The sequence below is a fragment of the Miscanthus floridulus genome, chromosome 4 (assembly GCF_019320115.1).
Source record: "Miscanthus floridulus cultivar M001 chromosome 4, ASM1932011v1, whole genome shotgun sequence".
NCBI lineage: Eukaryota > Viridiplantae > Streptophyta > Magnoliopsida > Poales > Poaceae > Miscanthus > Miscanthus floridulus.
Window position 1 is genome coordinate 32,375,042 of NC_089583.1, and position 18,902 is coordinate 32,393,943.

The 18,902-nt window shown below is 44.9% G+C and overlaps 1 protein-coding gene and 1 pseudogene across 1 annotated transcript in view; both read right to left on the reverse strand.

Moving 5' to 3' along the window:
* Positions 1 to 114: 114 nt before the first annotated feature.
* On the reverse strand, positions 115 to 639 carry LOC136548356 (pathogenesis-related protein 1-like; annotated as a pseudogene).
* A 17,749-nt stretch (positions 640 to 18,388) lies between these two features.
* Positions 18,389 to 18,902, reverse strand: part of LOC136548358 (UDP-glycosyltransferase 91B1-like) — a 3,153-nt gene continuing 2,639 nt past the window's right edge. The window contains exon 2 of the mRNA XM_066539917.1: positions 18,389 to 18,885. Within this exon, the coding sequence (XP_066396014.1) occupies positions 18,389 to 18,885 (497 nt within the window). The remainder of the gene's footprint in view (positions 18,886 to 18,902) is intronic.

Here is an 18,902-nt window from a genome sequence, read left to right on the forward strand (position 1 = left end):
AAATGCATATGCGGGGCGCATAAGTAACACATCATGTTGACATGCATGGCATCACACGCGTAGGATGCTGCTGCCTGCTGCTCTCACAAGTACGTACGTATAGGTTGCTACTTGCTAGTAAGGGTTCTGTCCAATGACGTTGCCTGGTGGGTAGTAATTGCAGATGATGAAGACGCCGGCGTTGTTGCTGCAGACGACGCGGGCGCAGCAGATGGCCGTGGAGGCGCGCCACACCACCTGCGTGTAGTGGCCGCACGACTGGCCGGACGGCGCGGAGCAGGTGTTGGTGGCGTGGTTGTAGACAGTACTGCTTCAATTCTCCGCCACCCAGGACCCCACGGCGTCCGACGCCGCCCAGGGGTAGCCCGCCGAGCCCCAGAAGAGGTTCTCCCCGTAGGGGCCGCCGGAGTGCACCAGCCGGCAGTCGCCCGCGCGCTGGTTCGCGTAGCTCTGCGCATACGCCGCCACCGTGGTGTTCCAGGTCACGCTCCCGACGCCCACGTCCGCGCGCGGCGAGTTGTGCAGGTTCACGAAGTCCTGCGCCGTGTTCTGGGCCGAGACACGGCCGGCAGCGGCTGCGGCCACCACGGTGAAGGCGAGCGCGAACCACGCTAGCTTTGACGATGAGACTACCTCCATTGTATGTTGTTAAAACTTGACTTATTTGCACTTGTGGTTCATCTGTCTGTGTGTGGTGGTTAGCTAATCTGCAATGCATGCATTGGTAAGGTCCATGGGAAGCCTGGAATACGTATTTATACTAGCTGGATGACTGCTTGTCCATGGCAGGTTTAGCTGAAAAAGGAAATGGCGATGGATTAATTACATTGGTTGTTTTGTCCAATATAAGCCATGGGGAGAATTCCATGAACTTGCCCTACGCTAGATTTACACATCACTGCCGGCATCATCACTGCCGGATTTGTGAGAACCAGCAGTGATGTACCTTCACTGCCGGTTATGAGCTTGAAAATAAAAAAATGATTAGGGTTGGGCTAAAACCGGCAGTGAAGGACCACATCACTGCCGGTTTATGGCTTGAACCGGCAGTGTTTTGGCGGCCACTCATCACTGCCGGTTTAAGCCAAGAGCCGAAAGTGATTGTGCTCTATCACTGTCGGTTCTAGCCAAGAACCGACGGTGATAAGCCTACAACACAAAAAAGCTGCAGCCGTCCTCTCCTTCCTCCTCTCTTCCATCCCGAGAACAGATGCATGCGTTTGGACCCTTCCCTCCATTGCTGTGGCTGCTCTTCACCATGAAGCTAGTGCTTGGATTTTGAAGAATGGCTTGATCTTTTTGCTTTAAGGTTAGTAACAAACATTCACTCATTTGATTTTGTTGCTTAATTAGCTTCGTTTTGATGGCTACATTGTTTGATTCTCATTCTAGTTCTTTCTCCATTCTAGAGAGCACTTTTCTAATTGTACATTTGTGCAAGGCTCAAATTATGGTGAATCCATCATCCAAAAGGTTGGTGTCTATGAACACATTTAAATTCCTAGCTAATTATTCTATGGTGGTCAAGATCATCATTGTTAGTATGTGATGTTATAATTAGTTCTTAGAAATAGAGTAGAATAGTTGTTTTTCAATATTGTGCAATAATTGTTTTTACTATGATTTTTAATTTACAGGGCCGGGGCTACCAATTTCAAATTTTCAATAATTAGTGTACAATAATGTTTTCCAAAAATGGTACTTTCGAGCTACAATTGTTGTTTTTGAAGCTCGATTTCTTATTAATTCTTTGTAATTACTGTCTCAGTATTTTTTTGTGCAGAGATGGATCGAGAGTGGATGCATCTGTCCCGAATGGACAAGCGGTACATGCATGGCGTCAGCTAGTTTATCACCGATGCCAAAGCCCATGCTGTGAATGGGAACCCTGTCTTCTGCCCATGCAAAGATTGCAAGAATCATAGGAACTTTCGTCAAATTGAGTCTATACGATCGCACTTGATTACTAGGGGGTTCATGCCAAACTATACGATATGGACTATGCATGGCGATGTTGGTGTGAATATTCTGCAGGAAAACGATGATGATGTGGACATGCCTGACGTAGCCATCCACGATGCTGACGAGGAACCCGGTGTCAACACGGAACCTATGGCCATAGTTAATAATGTGTTTAGGAACACGCTAGCTGACGACACCGAGGATAACGATGGCATTTCTCAGCTGCTATGTAATGTAGAGACCGGATGTCTTAGTGAAAGACAGCTGAGAATGGTAGAGAAAATAAGACAAGATGGCAAAACACCATTATATAGGAATTGTCCAATGAGCAAACTGAAAGCCAACATCATGCTGTTAGAGTTTAAATCAACAAACAAGTGATAAAGGCTTCAATTAGTTGTTAGGTATAATAAGGAAAATGCTCCCAGAAAAAAATGAGTTGCTAAAAAAGACATACTTGGCCAAGCAAATGATCTACTCCATCGGCCTCAAGGTTGAAAAAATCCACGCGTGTTCTAATGATTGCATATTGTATCGTGGAGAAAAATACAAAGACTTGGACAAGTGCCCCAAGTGTGAAGCTCCACGATACAAGGAAGGGCCGTCAGATGAGGGTACCAAGACTAGAGGAGGTTCCGTAAAGGTCGTTTGGTATTTACCTATAGCTCCCCGGGTGCATAGGCTGTTTGCATGTGCAAAGTCAGCCAAGCTGTTGCGCTAGCATGGCGAAGAGCGTAAGAAAGATACAATGATGAGGCACCTTGCCGATGGGCATGACTGGAGGACTGTCAATACTATGTTCTTTAAGGATATTGGTGGAGAGGTAAGGCATATTTGGTTTGCTTTGAGCACAGATGGGATGAATCCTTTCGACTAGGTTAGAAGCAATCATAGCACCTGGCTAGTGATGCTCTTTATATACAACCTTCCACCTTGGGTCTGTATGAAGCGGTCGTACATCTAGATGCCACAACTGATCCAAGGGCCAAGACAACCTGGGAATGACATCGATGTGTTTCTGGAACCAGTGATCGATGAACTAGTGGAGATGTTTGAAAAGGGTGTGCCGGATGTTTGGGACGAGTGCAAAAAGGAACATGTCACGATCAAGGGAGTACTTATCGCTACAATCATCGACCTGCCAGGTCGAGGTTCGTTGTCCGGAGAGAAGACAAAAGGCTATACTGGATGTGTCGAGTGCTTGGACGACACCGATACGGTAAATCTATCAAATAACTCAAAGATAGTTTATATAGGACACCGTAGGTTCCTACCTAAGGATCACCTTTACCGTAGGAATAGAAAAGATTTCAACGATACTATTGAGAAACGATTAGCTCTAAAATATCGAGACAGGCCTGCGATACTTCGAGAACTCAACAAACTAGAGGTTGTCCTTGGGAAGGGGGACAATGCAGTAGCAGCGCCTGATGGGAGCGTTTGGAAGAAAAAATCAGTTTTCTGGAAACTACCTTACTGGCCATTTTTTAGTGTACGCCACTGTCTTGATCCCAAGCACATCACTAAAAACGTGTGCGCTAACACTCTTAACACCTTGATGGACACTGGGGGACATCGAAGGATTCACTAGCCACACGCCTGGACATACAACACTTGGGAATCAGGAAGGAGATGCATCCCATGGAGCTAGAGAATGGCCAGTTCGAACTTTCGGTTGCGTCATGGACATTGAAGATGGAAGAAAAGCGTGCGCTTATTTCTTTCTTCAATGAACTCAAAGTCCCGGTGAGCTACTGTGCGAACCCAAAGAGGCTAGTGAACATGAGAGAACTCAAGTTCAACTATGGCCCTATGAAGGCCCATGACTGTCATGTCATTATGACTCAGCTGCTCCGTGTTGCCCTGCGTGGTATCCTCCCGCTAAAGGTCCACACCCCAATCATAAAGCTTTGCTCGTTCTTCAACGAGATCTCAAAAAAGGTCATTGATGTGTCCACGCTAGAGCAACTGCAGCGGGACATAGCAGAAACTCTCGTTAGGCTTGAGATGCATTTCTCACCGACTTACTTTGATATCTTATTGCATCTGCTCATTCATCTTGTTAACCAAATTAGAGCCCTTGGCCCAATGTACCTGCATCAGATATTCCCTTTTGAAAGATTGATGAAAGTTTTCAGGAGGTATGTTAGGAACAGATTCAGGCCAGAAGGGGCATGGTTGAACGATGGTCAACAGAGGAGGCCATTGAGTTCTGCACATATTATCTGGACATCAAAAGGGTCGGAGTTCTAGAATCTCGTCACGAGGGAAGACTACGTGGCAAAGGAACGATCGGGGAGAAATCTGTTATAGCAGATGACCTTGTTTCTTTCAGACAGGCACAGTTTGCTGTTCTCTAGCAAGCCGAGGGTGTGATGCCATACATTGACAAGCACAGGGAATCGCTGCAAACTCCATATCTGAGCAAGTCACAGGCTTGGTTGGATAAAAAACATCAGGAGGAATTTGTCAGCTGGTTGCGACGTCGCTTGCTTGGAATAAAGTTAAGTAATCAATTGGATGCCTTAGCCAAGGGACCTTCGAGTATATATCTTAAGTACCAAGGGTATGAGATCAATGGATTAATATTTTCCACAAAAAAGCAAGATGAAAAGAGCACATACTAAAATTGTGGTGTTCATTTTGATGCTCACGACAAAAACAGCAACGTGCAGACGACATACTATGGTTTCATAGAGGAGATATGGGAGCTAGCCTACGGTCCGTTGAAGGCAGCTCTTTTTCGCTACCAGTGGGTCCGGCTCAAGGAAATCAACACTGACAGCGAAGGGTTCACTACCGTTGATCTCACTAAGACCGCATACAGAGATGACCCCTTCGTCCTTGCAAGAGATGTTATGCAAGTCTTCTATGCAAGGGACAACCAGACAAAAGGAAGGCTAAAAGTAGTCCTAGAAGGGAAAAAGAAAATTGTCGGTGTCGATGGAGTGATAGACGAAGAAGACTACAGGGGCTATTAGGAAATGCCTCTATTCGGGGCGAACGTACCCCTACCTATCCTTCAAAAGGGTGACGAACCTGCTTACGTACGAATTGATCACAATGAGGCCCTCATTGTTGATGCACCTAAAGATAGTTAGATATTGTTAACTATGTAATCATTATGTAGATGTTGTATCAGTAATTCGTATTGAATATTTAATTTATATTTTGTGCGCATCTCTACAATTTAATTATTGACTATATAATTAAATATTAAGATGATGTTCATAAACACTATTATTTGATAATTATAGACCATTAATTAATTATCATAGAATTAAATAATCAAGACACAATTTTTTGTGTTATTTTAGAATATAAACAAATTACATTATTTCTATTAATAAATAAAGAAAGAAAAGCAAACTAAGTGAACTCCCTATCCTAGCTCAGCGGTTAAGGCCGCGCACTCTGTACTCTGAGACCCGCGCTCGAATCTCAGGTGGGCCAAACTTTTTTTGATTTTGCATTTATTATTTAGTAGTGCATTATGATGGGATAAAAGAAAAAAAATAAAACCATTCTAACTGAACTCCCTATCCTAACTCAGCGGTTAAGGCCGCGCACTCTCGACCCCACGACCCGCGCTCGAATCTCAGGCGGGCCAAACTTTTTTATATTTTTTTACAAAAAGGCTACGATGATAGGCTCCAAACCAACAGTATTTTTTTATATTTTTTACTAAAAGATGGCGGCAGGGCCCTTCGTTACCGGTTTTGGTTTTAAAACCGACAGTGATAGCTTCTATCACAATCGGTTGCTCAAACCGACATAGAAGGACCAATTCACTGTCGTTTTTTAAACTAAAACCGACAGTGGTGTGTAGATGCTCCTCACATGCCAACAGTGCTCCCATGACCACAACAGTTGGAACACTGCTCCCACCTACCCTGATAACTTTAGTGTAGAAATAAAAATATACCACGACTGCTAGCCCTTATAAAATGGCCATCGGCCAGGAGCTAGCATCTCCATGCATGTTGGTTTCAACCAGGCTTTATCAGCCATGATATAATGTTTTCCTCTCACAACAAACCACAGATATCGTTATGCATCGTAGTCCACCAAAATGGTGCACACATGAGGTACTAGAAGAATGCTACTGAAGATAGAGCAACACCGAAGATTGGAGATGCCACGAGGTTCACAGAGCCATCCGCTATGGTGCCGAGCTGAATCCGATGTGCTCTGGACTGTACCGAGAAAAAGACCATGTACAGCAGAGACATGGATTCATTGATGCCACCTTATCATCTCCAACCGGTATAGCTCGTAGACCACCTCGGTGCTGTTGTTTGAACCCTAGTTGGTGCAAGAAGAATGCTACTGAGGTGGTTAAATTATAATGTGTTGATACACATTGACGGTAACATTGACCTATACGCAAATAGGTCTTTATTATCGTATATGGAATTTTAGTGTAAGGTCTTTGTTATCGTATATGTAACTTACTTCTAATTTTTTGTAAGTTTTTAATGTATTTCATTACTATCTAAATAAATATATCATTCTTGTTAAAACTTTCCCACTGTAGTATCTAAATAAATATATCATTTACATATATGCACCTTCACTGTCGATTCTATTTAGAAACCGGCAGTGATAGCCACCTTCACTGTTGGTTCTATGCAAAAACCGGCAGTGATGTCCATGCCCCCCTATATAAAACAAACTGCCGGCCACATACATCAATCCCACCCACCCATGAACTCTCTCAGTCTCATTTCTCATGTTTCACTCTCACTTCTCAAGACATCCACTCTCTCTTTACGTGATTTGGTCATGGCTCCTGCATTTTTCAATGGTATTGATATGTTGTCTTCTCCAATATTCTATCTATATATATTCATTTGATCTAAATTTATATTCATGTTTCTTTGCATTCTACATTTATATATATTCTTATTCCTTGCATTCGATCTATATTTAATTATGTTGCCACATTTTACTTGGAAGATTTTTTTATGCATATATTTTATGTTCATATTTTTTTGCATTTTATCGATCAGGTGGTATGAACAACGGACCTCCCCCACCATAAGAACCAGGTTTTCACCCTGGCGATGAGCCATTCGCTCCTAATGTGGCCATTCCACGGTTTCCTGTTCCAACTATTGTATGAAATATTTTCCAACATCTTTTGTTTTTTGATGCTAACAAATAAGTGTAATTAGTTTAATATTATTGTTGCATGCATATATGTCGCAGACTATATCCCCAATAGATTGGCTGCGAATAGCACTTAGCTGGTTCTTTATCTTAGACATTATCGAGAACACGACATCTAATGCAAGTGGTCAGCTATGGACGTGTGAACTCAGTTTTTTTCATCCCTGTGAGGGGTTCAAATCATCGGAACCATATCCACAGGACGGGAATACAGAGTCCGGACATGACAAGCGCCCAATTAAATGTCGTGCGCATCTGTTTAGAGGCAATTCGACGTATTTGCTATGATGTGCCTGATTTCTCGCACTTCAAGGCACTTGCTTTGAATGCAGGTGATATCCCCATCCCGTAAGCAAGCGAATGGTTTGCAAGCTACAACCATGCGGATGTGGTAAAATGGTCACTTATACCTGAGTCATGGTTATTTGTTGTTTATTATTGTAATAACATTCTCTAATTTTTTTTCTCCACATGTAGATTGCGCTACAGGACCTTACCTATGCTACATGTGGCTTGTGGGCCGTTCTAGACCAAGCTACGGAGCAACTCGGGTACGATTGGGACTTCTATAATGGAAACCTCGGCCAGCTCACTATAGAAGGATGCTTGTACTGCATAAGGATTACTAACATGGGTAGTGGTCGTTCAGTAGGTTACATCTATGGCCGACCATTCTTTCGGTATTGTGAGGCACAAGAGAGTGCACTCATACGGGCATTGGACTTTATCGATACAAGTGGATACATAATCCGTGACATCAATTACCATATATGGCTACAGAGGCATGTTAGTGTGCGTGGCCCGATCGATCCTGGCAGTAATTCCGATAGTAATTAATATTTATTTAGCTAAGTTTTCAAGGTCGTAGTTTAATTGGGTTCTAATTTTAATATGTACGGCTTTGTGTGTTTAATTATTGTCATGCATGTAATTCATGTAACATTTGTTGGGCAATTATAAATATACATTCCGGTGTCTTATTGGTCTCAAAATTATTCTCAGGCTTGCACGTGCCATGTGTGAAGGAAACACCAAGTTTGGGATTTTCCGGAGATGGTTTGCTACTTTCCGAGGTTTAATTGAATTTCCTCATGACGTGACCATTTAATTATAGGTTGAACTGAGTCTACCCACAAAAAGATCTGGAATAGTGCCAAACTTTTACACAGGCTCAAATGTGCCCTAGGGATAAGAATTTTGTGGAGGTGGATAAAAAAATCTATTGGGTCTAAGATGAAATTCACCCTCTTTTGTCTCATTCGGCACACAGAAAAATATAATTAATAAAAAAAATGATTAGAAAAACCTAAGATCATGTGTGGGATCTTAATTTGGGTGTACAAGCTTGCCAAAAAAATTTCAAGCCATTTCAACATAGGCGGAGTATACATGCTTCATAGAGGTACATGTGCCCTTTCATCGACACTACTACAGAATATTTATCCGTGTCGGGCATTTTGGGTTTCCCGCGGCGGGCAAACCGGTCTGCCACCGCCGAATGGCCACGGTAAATCGTGGTTTCCCACGGCGGACAGCTTTGCCCACCGCGGTTAATCGTTCAGGAAAAACAAAAAAAGAAAGAAAAAAAGCCCACACGGGCTTGGATTTAGGCCGCACTAAACCTTGATCCCACCGCCACCGTCGATCCACCGCCGTCGATTGGATCCGCCGTAGCTCCAACCCGCCGCACCGCTAGAGGGAGAGGAAGGGCCGAGGTGGGCGCCACGCCCACCGGATCTGCGCCACCGTCGATTGGGTGGGAGGGAGACGACGCCCCTCCATGGATCCGTGCCATCGCGGCGGGTTGGGGCCGCCCCTCCGTGGATCCGTGCCATCGCGGTAGGTTGGCGCCGCCCTGCTGTGGATCTGCGCCGGACGGGCCACGCCGCTGCTCGCCACCGTGCGCGGAGGAGCACCCGTCGTCGCTGCTCGCCACCGTCGTCGGGGATCTGCAAGGGTGCGAGTGTGAGAGGGACAAGATCCACCATTGATCTAAGAGAGAAGAAAGAGGGCTCCACACCTTGCGCCAGATCCGCCGCCGCCGCCGGGGCCTCCATGACGGCGTCGGGGCCTCCACGCTGGCCGGAGGAGGGAGAGGAAGGGGCGCCGTCGGGGCCTCCACCGCCGGCCGAAGGAGGGAGAGGAAGGGGCGCCATCGGGGCCTCTACCGCCGCCGTCGGGGTGGCCTAACCTAGAGCGCGTGGGGAGGAAGAGAGGCCGACTGCGCCTAAGTATACCTATATATACGTGTAGACGAATATCGGGCCAGCTTGGGCCTGATGGGCCTAGGCCTTTTCCGTGGCGGGCTTTTAACATTGTCCACCACGGTAAATTGATTTACCGTGGCGGACACCTTATGATGTCCGCCACGGTAAATAGGGTATTTACCGTGGTGGGCATCTTAATATATCTGCCACGGTAAATCGATTTACCATGGCGGACACCTTACGATGTCCACCACGGTAAATAGGGTATTTACCGTGACGGACATATTAAGATGCCCGCCATGGTAAATCGATTTACCATGGCGGGCAAAAGTGCCTGCTGTGGTAAATAAAAAATGCCCACCGCGGTAAATCATGGGATTTACCGCAGCGGGCAAAAATAGGTGCCTGCCATAGAGTGCAAAAGTGCAACGCTGCGCATATTCGTTTGTGTAGTAGTGCGAACCATGACTATACACATAGGTTATCAAGGTTTCTGTGGTTCATATGCATTCCGGTGTTGTATTGGTCTCAAACTTTTTCTTAGGCTTGCACGTGCCACGTGTGAAGGAAACACCAAGTTTGGGATTTTTCGGAGATGGTTTGCTACTTTCTGAGGTTTAATTGAATTTCTGCGCGACGAGACCGTTTAATTATAGGTTGAACTGAGTCTACCCACAAAAAGATCCAGAATAGTGCCAAACTTTTACATAGGCTCTAATGTGTCCTAGGGATAATAATTTTGTAGAGGTGGATGAAAAAATCTATTGGGTCCAAGATGAAATTCACCCTCTTTTGTCTCATTTGGCATAGAGAAAAATATAATTAATAAAAAAATGATTAGAAAAAACCTAATATCCTATGTGGTATCTTAATTTGGGTGTACAAGCTTGCCAAAAAAATTTGAAGCCATTTCGACATAGGCGGAGTATACATGCTTCACAGAGGTACATGTGCCCTTTCATCGAACCATGACTATACACATAGGTTATCAATGTTTTTGTGGTTCATATGCATTCCTGTGTTGTATTGGTCTCAAACTTGTTCTTAGGCTTGCACCTGCCACGTGTGAAGGAAACACCAAGTTTTGGATTTTCCGAAGATGGTTTGCTACTTTCTGAGGTTTAATTGAATTTCTGTGCAACGAGACCGTTTAATTATAGGTTGAACTGAGTCTACCCACGAAAAGATCCAGATTAGTGCCAAACTTTTACATAGGATCTAATGTGCCCTAGGGATAAGAATTTTGTGGAGGTGGATGAAAAAATCTATTGGGTCCAAGATAAAATTCACCCTCTTTTGTCTCATTCGGCACACAGAAAAATATAATTAATAAAAAAATGATTAGAAAAACCTAAGATTCTATGTGGGATCTTAATTTGGGTGTACAAGCTTGCCAAAAAAATTTCAAGCCATTCCGACATAGGAATACATATGCTTCTATTTATTCAGTATATAAAAGAATTTTTTTAATATATATAAACATCACTGTTAGTTTTAAAAAAGCCGGCAGTGATGAGAAAAAACCGATAGTGATGCTTATTATCACTATCGGTTTATTTTGAGAACCGGCAGTGATATATAAAAAATTAAAAAATAATTGTGCCAGCCCTCGGATTTGAGCTCGGGTGTCGGGCTACAGAGTTCAGACACTTAACCGCTGCGCTAGTATAGGATATGTGCCAAGGTTTATTTATTTTATCTTTTTGACCTTTAGACCGCTTAATAAATTATAAAATTAAACCAAAAAAATTGGGCCACCTAAGATTCGAACACGGATATCAGGGGGCTAAGTTGCGGGGTCATAACCGTTGAGCTAGTAGGAGGTATTCTAAAGAAGTGGAAGAGATAAGTTACTTATGCTGTAGCCGCTATAGCCCTGCGCCGGCGCCGTTCTGCATCAATCGTGAGACGCCACTCGGTCTCCTCCTCCTAGCGCGGCGCTCCTCCTCCTCCTTGCGGTGGCGCTCCTCCTCCTTGGAGATCTCGATGACGCGCTTCAGGATGCAGTCGTCGGTCTCCTTCTATGTGATGGTGCGGAGGTGCCGGTCCTCCTCCTCCTTCTGAGCCATCTCCAACGAGTTGAAGACGACCTCCTCCACCGTAAGAGGTTCCGGTTCCTCCTTCGATGCAGTCTCACGGTCTAGATCATCCTCGAGGTTCACCTTGAGGTCTGATTCGAACGATGATGACGACATTGGTGGAGGCATCGAGGGGCGACGTGACAACAGGTTCAACATCACCCATGTTGTCTTCAAGCGGCGAGGCTTTGTGGCGGCGGGTCGAGGGCCGAGGTGAGGTGTGCGTGGGAAGGGTGCTTTGCTTTCTTGACACGCGGTGGTGCAATGGCGGCCGACTGTGTGCATGGGGGCCTGGCTTATATAGGCGTGTCTATGGGTGGAACTGATCACGGTGCAATAACTCGCACCCCTCGGAAGACGGAGCGCGCCTACGTTGGGAACTGGCGCGAGTAGCCGATGGACTCCTAGGTAAACATGGCGTCTCTTCGTGGGGAACTGAAGGGCCGCGACCAGTCCAAGGACCAGCTAATTAAAACAGCAGCTCTTCATGGGAACCGCGCGACCAGCGTGGCTGGGGAGTTGAAGGGCCTACGTGCAAAGCAGGGATAGATAATCACTCAAAGGAATAAATTCCTTCAAACTTTCTAAAATCAGGTGATAGCTCAATGGTTTGTCCGCTGCTCTGGAACTTGTAGGCTTCGGTTCGATTCAGGGATGCAACACATTTATTTTATCTTTTTGACCTTTAGACCGCTTAATAAATTATAAAATTAAACCAAAAAAATTAGGCCGCTCAGGATTCAAACACGGGTATCGGGGGCTAAGTTGCGGGGTCTTAACCGTTGAGCCAGTAGGAGATATTCAAAAGAACTAGAAAAGATAAGTTACTTATGTTGTAACTGCTACACGAAAATCACTGCCGGTTTAAAGAATGACCTGGCAGTGATGTACCACCATCACTGTCGGTTCCTACTTACAACCAGCAGTGATGTACCCCCATCACTGTCAGTTTCTAATTAGAACCGGCAGTGATGAGGTCTGGTATAAAAGACTACCACGGGTTGAGATTATCCAAATTTCAACCCCGCGCTAACATTTCCCCGTGCTCCACTTCTTCGACGTCGACGCCCGTGCACCGCCCCACGCCGGAGCACCCGTCCACCGCCCCTCGTGCCACCGTTCCTAGCCCCGCGCTCCTCTTCTTCGACATCGAGGCCCGTGCACCATCCCACGCCGGAGCAACCGTCCACCGCCCCCTGCGCCGCCGTTCCTAGCCTTGCGCTCCTCTTCTTCGACGCCGACACCCGTGCACCACCCCACGCCAGAGCACTCCCCACGCAATCCACCACCCGATGCCAGAGCACCGCCGAGGCCTTTATGAGCGCGCGCGGATAGCTGCTTTCCCACCCCCATGGTGAGTGCGTGGCTCACTGCCCGCTAAGTGTTAGATGAAATGCGCCACAGTTGTTGTCTTCCCAATAGCAGTCGATTCCTATTCGATTGAGTTACATGCTGTTACTCCTTGGTTTAGCTATCCTTGTATGTACATATTGTTACATAAACTAGTTAGTTTTTCCCTGAAGAGATTATGCTACCTACTAATTTATTGAGGACCTAGTAATCATGGCCCTAAACTGTTTAAGAACCATTGGTGTTATTTGCATGTTGTCGCAACAAGTTATTCCCTCGAGTCATAGCTAAGTGGCCTTTTGCGTTGTGTGCAGTCTAAGTATTTAAACATTGATCATCAACACCTCTTGACATAGTTAGATTGAATATGTGACAATGATATAAGCATATCTGTCTCGAATAGTAGTTGCATAATATTATGATATCTCTGTACTTTGTAATTATTGCAAGCAATGGAAACTAGCAGTCAAAGGTACACATTAATGACCGTGGACGTCTTATTTGTGATGGTAGGGAGTGTTCTGTTTGTGTAAGAGTTAGATAAGAATTTCTGCTCTTGCTTAAGCAATGATGGATTCTTGTCAAATGTGTATAGGTATAATCGCTATAGGTAGAGTGTCAATTGATTTTGATGGAATGTCAAGGATGAAGAATATTAAATAGATTTAGTTTGGCCATATAACTTTAATAATAACTCTTGTTCAGTGAGTTACCACTACCACTTACCACAAGCCTAATTTACTTAAATGTATAGGCAACCATGACAAGGTATGTAGTGCATGTTGGTCACATGCCTAGGATTTATCGAACCTGGGAAGATTGCTATGCTTAAGTCAATGCTACCCTAGTAATTTGCACAAAAAATACAACACAGAAGCTGAAGCTTCGAGGGCCTACTATAGTCATCTAGCCTACCTTGCAAACCATGGGCAACCGGCCTACTATGGTCCAATGAATGCAAACCATGGCCATCCGCTGGCACTGGAGATCGAAGAGAAGCCACCCGCCGGAGATGTGAAGATTAGGAGAATTGCTCCTTGGTCTTGGAAAGATGTCATGCTTTTATTTATGGCTATGGTCATCGCTTTTCTTATTTAGAAGTTGACGTAGGCTTAGTTTCATAGAACAGTAGGTGGACTTTGTTGTATGTGGTCAATCAAACAATGAATTTGTTCTAGGTGAACATATGCTATTATTTGACTTTGTTGTATGTGGACTTATTATTAGACTTTGCATTAAACATATTATATATATATATATATGAACATATGCTATTAGTAGTTGCCCGCGGCCAAAACTAACCACAATCGTGTCGCAGCCATGACTCATCGTCGCCTGTTACCCCGTCACCGAAGAACTGATCGGCAACAAGAAGCGGCTGATATCGCTGGGATGGGAGAGCCGCATGATCTGACAAATGGTGGTGGTGTTAATCAGGTCGGTGAGAACGAGCAGCCATGGACCCCATCCGACCTGCTCGATCTGGGTCAAAATGACCAAGATGGCCAGGTAACTTTGGTATCATGTCACTATGTAGCCACACACGCTAATCAATTGAGAGGGTCATAGCTTACTTGGTGTCTCTAGCAGGAGCCTCCGCTAGACGAGGAGCCAGAGGGTTCGGGTAGCAGGAAGGCTAGATCCAAGCGAGGTGTGTCAAAGATTCCTGTTGGTAGGAATGCACACTAGCACATTACTGAGTTCGATGAATTCAGGGATCCACTATCACCGCCTATAGCTTTGACCAAATACAAGACTATCCTCGGGTTACTTGTTAGGGACTTCATCCCGATTAAGTATAGGAAGTGGATTAGGAAAGATGATGACCAGTGGAGGGTTCCTGAAAGCGAGAAGGATTACATATGGGATGTCAAGATCCCAAAGTATTTCACTTTCCTAGCCAAGTATGACAGGGAGTTAGTCAAGAAAAAAGCAAAAGAAATCATGGGAACATGCTTCAAGAATTTCAAGGGGACATTGTACAAGAATTTTGTCCTCCAAAATAAAGAGCCAGATTTCGATGGTGGACAGTTTAGTAAGCAGAAGGACTTCTAGCAAGCTTTCAAGGAATATAGGCTATCTGAGGAGTACTTAGAACTGAGCAGCAAGAATAAGGAGAATTCGCAGAAACCAACGAATCCTCATCATATCGGCTCTCGTGGCTACGCCAAAAAGATGCCAGAATTTGAAGCAGAACTTCAAAAGATGGATCGAGATGTGGATGAGAACATTTGAATTGTAATTGTAACATTTGTAATGTTTAATATTGATGGACCTGTCGTCTACGTAACGTATATAAAGCGAAACCTGATTCCACAAAAAAATATAAATTAAAATAAATTATAAAACAATAAAATACGAACGGGCCATCACCGCCATTTAGCAACAAACCAGCAGTGTTGTCATAACAATCACTGACAGTTAGAAGGAAACCGACAGTGTTGGCTTGCTCAACACTGCCGCCTTGAACCATGAACCGACACTGATAGTTACGAGAACACTACCGGTTTGATCCATGAACCAACACTGATATTACTACAACACTGCCGGTTTGAACCATGAACCGACGTGTTGGCTTGCTCAACACTGCCGGCTTGAACCATGAACCGACACTGATAGTTACGAGAACACTGCCGGTTTGATCCATGAACCGACTGATATTTACTAGAACACTGCTGGTTTGATGCATGAACCGACAGTGTAGGCTTGCTCAACACTGCTGGCTTGAGCCAAGAACTGACACTCTTGAAGCAACCGTCACTATCGGTTGGCACTACAAACCGGCAGTGTGTTCAACTAGACACTGCCGGGTGGAGCTAGGAACCGACACTGTTTCTTGTAGATTAGTGTCGGTTTTTAAGGACCGGCAGTGATGTCAACCCCCTATCACTGCCGGTATGCCACTGTCGGTTCAAAATCCGGCAGTGAAGTGGGTTTTTGAACCGGCAGTGATGTCCAGATCTGAGGTAGTGTTGTCCAGATGAATTAGTTTCGAATTTTGGATAAGCTTGGTTAGAAGGCTTAGTCTGTGCCTAAGTGGAGTAACACTTGCAAGAGGGGCAGCTCCCTTTGGACGGTTTACTTCACCTGAGCAGCTCAGAAGGCTTAGTCTGTGTCTAAGTGTGCATGGCGTACAGCCCAAAAAGCTTGGATACATTGAATAAGATACCTGATTCAAGTGGCTTTTGCATGTTGCTGAAGCAAATTAAGCAGTTTTTGCGCCCCCCCCCCCCCCCCCCCCCCCCCCCCCCTCCCCCCAACCTCTCTGAGCCGTCCAATAGATGAGAACAGCACAAATAATCATCACCTGATTATTACTAAGAAACTCTCTTTCACTCGATCTTCACCTCCATCCTTGTTGAGGTTCAGAGCGGCCTATATTTCCTCCATATAGCAACACTTGGCTTCTCTAGTAGCCCCTGTTCTTTCCCTTCACTCAATTTCTTACCATATCTAGCTAGAGTCTCAAACAGGATTGAGAGGGAAGGGAGCTATGATTGTGCTTGAGCTCTTTTGGCTAAAGTTAGGTCACAGTGAATAAGTGGCCAGCACTTTGGGATGAAGAGGTATGAGTTTATATTATATATAGTCCCCTCCAAAGTCGATATTTCTAGGTCTTCTAGAACTTTCGGACCTATGAATGTTTTGAGCATCAAGAAACTTCTGGAAGTGGGCTAAGCTAAGCAAGAACTTCTGGACTTTGCAGAAAGTCGAACTAGAGCACTAAACCCATTTTCCTAAGTGCTCATGCAAATGAATGTTTCTCTCATGATTTGGTTAGATCTTTGAGAATTTTATCTTACTTAAGTCTTTGAGATTTGTATTCCCTTTATAGTACGGCATTTTCAATACTCAAATTCAAAAATATGAAACAATAATTAAACCCTTCGTTGAGTTGATCACCGTTTCTTCTTCTTTAAAATTGAGAGGTCACATAGTTTAATTCATTATCCAATCTAGAACAATACAACACATCCTATTAGCCATTAGCATAATTGAGCACATATGAATACACATATGAATATGAACTCAAACAGTAAAACCTCAAACCTCTTAATCTTATGTCAATCATTCATCACACATGAATGAGGCCAAGGCACACTTCAACATAGTCTCTCACCACTGTATCCAATCCATCATAGATAACAAATGCATATAACCCCAAATAAATAACATGATAGATCACAATTGTAGAGTAGCGGCGGCATGGCGACTAGTGATGAGCAAGCCATCGCTAGTAGTGGTGTCAACTATGGGAGTGAGGAAAGGGAATAAATTTAGTGGCATTAAATTTAGGGTTCAAGTGCAGATACAAGATGGGTGGGCCAATAGGGGAATTTGTGGAGGAACTCAATCCAATTTGCCAGGGCAAGAGAGCTAATTTGGCTCGCCCATCCAGACAAGAAAGTCCTTGCTGAACTAGGCAAGCTCACTAAGAAAGTGAGATTTTCAAGCACCTATAAAATAAGCATGTTAGAATTTATGACTTAATCATCACTAGTCTAAGACAATAACACCTAGATGGAGAAATTTCAGTCGGTCTCGAATTTACCTTGGTCGAAGGAACATGAGGTCATGCATTAGGCCTAACTAAAGACATGCACATGCTCAATGCACGTGTGAATGACAACTTATTTGCAAATAGAATCTGAACAGGGTTTGTTGGAATCGTTGCTATATATCATCGCTAAAACGATGGTTATACTAGGGGCAACCAAGTGTTGGTTGACAGCCCCAATCAAGACACATGGGTGGGTTCTTCGGTGTGTAATGACCATTTTGCTGAGCGATGAAGGTCCGATCACTAAAATGATGGCTATCCTCACTTAAGAATACATCTTTTCCCGGCAAAGCAAAATGGTATTGAGCAAAACATGCTAATAAGCAATAAGCCTCTCAAGGTTAATTTTAAATAGAGCATGGTATTGAGGTTTAAGATATTTGGGGCTTGTTTTAGATAACACCTTAGAAAGTTGCCTGGCTTGAGCAACAATCTCAAACGTCCCATTTTGATTGCATGTGGTTGAATGAAGTTACCTGGTTTAGACAACTTTTCTAGGACTCAAAATCACACTTTCTTCTTTTGTGTATAATAATAAGGGCATATACCCAACCTCACCATCACTCGTTATATTGGGATTAAAGGGTAGAGATTAAACCATGACATAAGTTGGGGAGATGTCTATAAGCTCTTTAGAATGCACTCTCATAGTCCCAGTTTGGTAAAGGTAGCTATGGGAGAAGTGGTTCCCTAAGAAACTGCACAAACAAAGGAAAAACTCTATCAACATATGTTGGTCTGAGATCAAGTTTTTTGTTTTAGTACAAAGAAAGGGAGCTATGAGAGAAGCTTGGCTAGAAAAAAGATAAAAAAAAAAGGCATCTCGTTTGGCTTCTAGTTTTAGCTTATTTTCGCCACAAACAGTTCATAATAAGATACCAAACATGCCTATGATCTCACACAGATGGTAGATCTCTCTTTCTTCTTTTGAGTATAATTATTACATATATTGCATACATCCTAGAAAGTGTAAACGAAAAACAGGACAAACTAGCATATACTTCCTCCAAACGGAACGGCTATTTGTCTTGGACATGCTCTAACGCCGAACGGCCATCTCACTTGTAGCGCTGCAAGTAGCCCACCAGCTCATCGACGTACTGGTCCTGCCTCACCCTGTCCCCGACAACCTTCTGCAGCTCCGTGGCATTGCGTGAGAGCGCCTCGCCCTCCTCGTTCGCCATCATCACCCTCCGCACGGCCACCGCGACGTCGGCCGCGCGGAACGACCCATCGTCGTCGTTCCTGGGCACCTCGATGCCGGCCCCGCGCGCCGCCACCTCCCGGGCGATGAGACCCTGGTCGGCCACGAACGGCAGCATCACCAGCGGGCGCCCGAACCGGAAGAGGCCCTCCACAGTGGAGCCCCAGCCGCAGTGCGTCAGGAACGCGGCCACGGCGCCGTGCGCGAGCACGCGCACCTGCGGCACCCAGCCGGCGCGCACCACCCCGCGCCCCGCGACGCGCTGCTCGAACCCGCCGGGAGCAGCGGCGCGCCGGAGTCGTCGCTCTCGCGGGCGGCCGGAGAGCCCAGAGGAAGCGCCGCCCCGGAGAGCTCAGCCGAGGCGAGCT